We start from the raw sequence: 5,500 nt of genomic DNA, 5'->3' as shown, positions 1-5,500 counted from the left end.
CTTTCGGAATTCCTCCGGAAGTTCTTCCGGAATTCCTCCGGAAGTTCCTCCGGAATTCCTCCGGAAGTTCCTCCGGAATTCCTCCGGAAGTTTCTCCGGAATTCCTCCAGGAATTCCTCCGGAAGTTCCTCCGGAAGTTCCTCCGGAAGTTCCTCCGGAATTCCTCCGGAAGTTCCTCCGGAATTCCTCCGAAGTTCCTCCGGAATTCCTCCGGAAGTTCCTCCGGGAATTCCTCCGGAAGTTCCTCCGGAATTCCTCCGAAGTTCCTCCGAATTCCTCCGAAGTTCCTCCGGGAATTCCTCCGGAAGTTCCTCCGGGAATTCCTCCGGAAGTTCCTCCGAATTCCTCCGGAAGTTCCTCCGGAATTCCTCCGGAAGTTCCTCCGGGAATTCCTCCGGAAGTTCCTCCGGAATTCCTCCGGAAGTTCCTCCGAATTCCTCCGAAGTTCCTCCGGAATTCCTCCGGAAGTTCCTCCGGGAATTCCTCCGAAGTTCCTCCGAATTCCTCCGGAAGTTCCTCCGGGAATTCCTCCGGAAGTTCCTCCGGGAATTCCTCCGGAAGTTCCTCCGGGAATTCCTCCGGAAGTTCCTCCGGGAATTCCTCCGAAGTTCCTCCGAATTCCTCCGGAAGTTCCTCCGGGAATTCCTCCGAAGTTCCTCCTGAATTCCTCCGAAGTTCCTCCGAATTCCTCCGGAAGTTCCTCCGGAATTCCTCCGAAGTTCCTCCGGAATTCCTCCGGAAGTTCCTCCGGGAATTCCTCCGAAGTTCCTCCGGAATTCCTCCGGAAGTTCCTCCGGGAATTCCTCCGGAAGTTCCTCCGAATTCCTCCGGAAGTTCCTCCGGGAATTCCTCCGAAGTTCCTCCGAATTCCTCCGGAAGTTCCTCCGGAATTCCTCCGGAAGTTCCTCCGGGAATTCCTCCGGAAGTTCCTCCGGAATTCCTCCGGAAGTTCCTCCGGGAATTCCTCCGGAAGTTCCTCCGAATTCCTCCGGAAGTTCCTCCGGAATTCCTCCGGAAGTTCCTCCGAATTCCTCCGAAGTTCCTCCGAATTCCTCCGAAGTTCCTCCGGGAATTCCTCCGAAGTTCCTCCGGAATTCCTCCGGAAGTTCCTCCGAAGTTCCTCCGAAGTTCCTCCGAATTCCTCCGAAGTTCCTCCGAATTCCTCCGGAAGTTCCTCCGAATTCCTCCGAAGTTCCTCCGAATTCCTCCGGAAGTTCCTCCGGGAATTCCTCCGGAAGTTCCTCCGAATTCCTCCGAAGTTCCTCCGGAATTCCTCCGGAAGTTCCTCCGAATTCCTCCGGAAGTTCCTCCGGGAATTCCTCCGGAAGTTCCTCCGGAATTCCTCCGAAGTTCCTCCGGAATTCCTCCGAAGTTCCTCCGAATTCCTCCGGAAGTTCCTCCGGGAATTCCTCCGGAAGTTCCTCCGGGAATTCCTCCGAAGTTCCTCCGAATTCCTCCGGAAGTTCCTCCGGGAATTCCTCCGGAAGTTCCTCCGGAATTCCTCCGAAGTTCCTCCGAATTCCTCCGGAAGTTCCTCCGGAATTCCTCCGGAAGTTCCTCCGGAATTCCTCCGAAGTTCCTCCGGGAATTCCTCCGAAGTTCCTCCGGAATTCCTCCGAAGTTCCTCCTGAATTCCTCCGGAAGTTCCTCCGGAATTCCTCCGGAAGTTCCTCCGGGAATTCCTCCGGAAGTTCCTCCGGAATTCCTCCGGAAGTTCCTCCGGGAATTCCTCCGGAAGTTCCTCCGGGAATTCCTCCGAAGTTCCTCCGAATTCCTCCGAAGTTCCTCCGGGAATTCCTCCGGAAGTTCCTCCGAATTCCTCCGGAAGTTCCTCCGGAATTCCTCCGGAAGTTCCTCCGGGAATTCCTCCGGAAGTTCCTCCGAATTCCTCCGGAAGTTCCTCCGGGAATTCCTCCGAAGTTCCTCCGAATTCCTCCGGAAGTTCCTCCGGGAATTCCTCCGAAGTTCCTCCGGGAATTCCTCCGGAAGTTCCTCCGGGAATTCCTCCGGAAGTTCCTCCGAATTCCTCCGGAAGTTCCTCCGGGAATTCCTCCGGAAGTTCCTCCGAATTCCTCCGGAAGTTCCTCCAGAATTCCTCCGGAAGTTCCTCCGGAATTCCTCCGGAAGTTCCTCCGGGAATTCCTCCGGAAGTTCCTCCGGGAATTCCTCCGAAGTTCCTCCGGAATTCCTCCGGAAGTTCCTCCTGAATTCCTCCGGAAGTTCCTCCTGAATTCCTCCGGAAGTTCCTCCGGAATTCCTCCGGAAGTTCCTCCGGAATTCCTCCGGAAGTTCCTCCTGAATTCCTCCGGAAGTTCCTCCGGAATTCCTCCGAAGTTCCTCCGGAATTCCTCCGGAAGTTCCTCCGGGAATTCCTCCGGAAGTTCCTCCGGGAATTCCTCCGGAAGTTCCTCCGAATTCCTCCGGAAGTTCCTCCGGGAATTCCTCCGGAAGTTCCTCCGAATTCCTCCGGAAGTTCCTCCGAATTCTTCCGGAAGTTCCTCCGGAATTCCTCCGGAAGTTCCTCCGGGAATTCCTCCGGAAGTTCCTCCGGGAATTCCTCCGGAAGTTCCTCCGGAATTCCTCCGGAAGTTCCTCCGGAATTCCTCCGGAAGTTCCTCCGGAATTCCTCCGGAAGTTCCTCCAGGAATTCCGCCGGAAGTTCCTCTGGGAATTCCTCCGAAGTTCCTCCGAATTCCTCCGGAAGTTCCTCCGGGAATTCCTCCGAAAGTTCCTCCGGGAATTCTTCCGGAAGTTCCTCCGGAAGTTCCTCCGGAAGTTCCTCCGGAAGTTCCTCCGGGAATTCCTCCGGAAGTTCCTCCGGGAATTCCTCCGGAAGTTCCTCCGGGAATTTCTCCGGAAGTTCCTCCGGGAATTCCTTCGGAAGTTCCTCCGGGAATTCCTTCGGATGTTCCTCCGGGAATTCCTCCGGAAGTTCCTCCGGGAATTCCTCCGGAAGTTCCTCCGGGAATTCCTCCGGGAATTCCTCTGGAAAATTCACTACTCGCTTCGCACTTCTCACATTTCACAGCGGGAAGTGAGAAACAAGAAATTATTACATTCTTGTCGTAACATTCTCGAAAACTGTACTGCTACTCGCTGTACAAGTGGACCAGTTCGCCGATGAGGTGAAGATCTCACCTTCAAGAGAAAGGTCAGTGCTATTGCATTGTGCTATTACGAAGGGTCGTCAATTATCATGGTGTACAACGTACGGATCATCAGTCAAAGAAGGTGTTACTGGAAATATCCGCACGAAACTCGTTGAAGCGGTACAAGTTGTTGGAGACTCACACCGTACATAGAGGTTGGATCTCCCTGCTCAGAAATTGGATGCTAGGAAGCTAGTTTAGGAGTTTGCGCACCTAGAGCACATCGATATCGATTCTTACGAGAAAGCTGATTATCTGGTTAGGAATCAATAATCTTCACCTCATCGCCCCGCTAGACTCCCGAGTAGGGAAGCCTGGAGAGCCAGTCGCTTGGACGGACGGTGTATGATCCACGTGCAAACGTCATAAGCAACGTACATTTCCTGGGACACCATCAATGCGCTTGTGAGGAATGCAGTCAGGCGGATAAAAGGCTGGACGACGCAATAAAACAGCATTACCAGCTCGAAGAAGTTGGAGTATCGCCAATACGCCTTGAATCGAAAGAGGACCGGCGAGCTCGTGAAATATTGGAGCAGACAACCCGGAGAGTGGGCCAGAGATTTGAGACTGCACTGTTATGGAAAGAGGACGAGATCCAATTTCTCGAAAGTTTCAACATGGCCATGAAGCGGATGCAAAGTCTGGAAGATCGAATGAATCGAAATCCGGTGGTACGTGAAGCCCTGCAGAAGCAGCTGAATGACTACCTAGTCAAGGGTTGCGCACATCGCATCACTGAACGTGAATTGAGGGAGACTCCGAGGAATCAAGAGTGGTTTTTGACACTAAACTATGTTGTCAATCCCAAAAAACCTGACAAGGTGCGCTTAGTCTGGGACGCAGCTGCGAGGGTGCAAGGAGTATCATTAAATGATAAGTTGCTGAAAGGACCGGACATGGTTGCTGTGTTTCCGTCAGAGACGAATCGCGTTCGGAAGTGACATAAGGGAAATGTTTCACCAGACACTAGTTCGTCCGGAGGATCGGAAGGGACAGTGGTTCCTTTTCCCAGGTCCAAATGGAGAAGTGAACGTCGTGATTTTCGGATCGAACTGCTCACCCTGCTCGGCACAGTTTGTGAAGAATCTGAACGCCCAAGAACACGTTGGTGGGTTTCTTGAAGCAGCGAATGGTATCATCCGGAAGCATCACGTCGATGATTACTTCGATAGCACGGATACTGAAGCGGAAGGAGTGAGAGGTTTCGAGATCAGGAACCGGGTCAGTAACTCGAAGGAAGTTTTGCAGAGAGGCGGATAGCACGGTGAAGTCGCTAGAAGTGGACAAGGGTAGTCAAACGGAAGGAATATTCTTGGAGTGCTCTGGGATCCTTTCCACGGAGATTCGGGAAGATCTTCAGCCATATGTTCAAGAAGATGCCTGGCCTACGAAAAGGATCGCGTTGAGATGCATAGCTAGTATGTTTAATCCTAAACAGTTTCTTGCTCCATTGTTGATTCACGAGTGGATCATAATGAAGGATCTGTGGCGAGGCGGAGTCGGATGGAACGAAAAGCTGAAAGATGAACACTATAAGCGGTGGCTGCAGTGGACAAAGTTGTTCTATCTAATCGACGAAATACGAGTTCCTCGAAGTGATGTTTCCACCGATGCTGGAGATACGGCGTATGGGTGCGTCACCTACTTTAGGTTCGACTACGACGAAATCATTCACTGCGCATTCGGTGAAGCGAAGGGGAAGGTGATACCATTGCAGTGTTTGTCCACTCCGAGGAAGGAGTTGGAAGCTGCGGTCTTGGTTAATTCGATTTGCGAAAACCGTTTTTTCCCGATGAAGAGAAGATTCCTGTAATGTGATTCCAATACTGTGGTATTCTGGATTAGGTCCGACCAACGAAGGTACAAACCCTTTGTCTCCCACCGAATAGGGGAAATAGTCGGCATCACAAATCCAAAAGAGTGGCATTGAGTGGGAACGAAGTGTAATCCTGCCGACTATCTGACGAAGTGGGACAAGGGAACGGATATCAAATCGGAGAGTAGATGGTACCGTGGATCTGAGTTTCTGTACCGAGGAACAGAATAGTGGCCGAAGCAGGAGCTCCGAGCGAGCGTACTACTGCACTGTGTGGCCCGATAATTTGCTCGAGAGGATGTGCCATATCTCGCATTGGCCAGTGATGGTACGAACGGTGGCTACGATATTCCGTTTCATTTCGAATTGCCGTCGTCGTGTACATAAGAAGTCGTTTGAAGCATTATGGAGGAGTAGCAAGCGATCCGGAGTACGAGTATTCCCGAGTAATGAAGTACCGTTACAACAGGAAAAATATCTGGAGCTGGAAAATATTTTGTGGAAAGCTGTGCAAGCGGACCAGTTCGCCGAT

The 5,500-nt window shown here is 52.2% G+C and overlaps 1 protein-coding gene across 1 annotated transcript; it reads left to right on the top strand.

Annotated features, from left to right (window-relative positions):
• The first annotated feature begins 4,572 nt into the window (after positions 1-4,572).
• Positions 4,573-4,965, top strand: LOC134206458 (uncharacterized). The gene has a single exon (XM_062682178.1). The coding sequence runs from the start codon at positions 4,573-4,575 to the stop codon at positions 4,963-4,965; it is 393 nt and encodes a 130-aa protein (XP_062538162.1).
• The last annotated feature ends 535 nt before the right edge of the window (positions 4,966-5,500 follow it).

This window comes from Armigeres subalbatus, chromosome 1 (assembly GCF_024139115.2).
Source record: "Armigeres subalbatus isolate Guangzhou_Male chromosome 1, GZ_Asu_2, whole genome shotgun sequence".
NCBI lineage: Eukaryota > Metazoa > Arthropoda > Insecta > Diptera > Culicidae > Armigeres > Armigeres subalbatus.
This window is presented reverse-complemented; position numbering and strand designations above follow the sequence as displayed.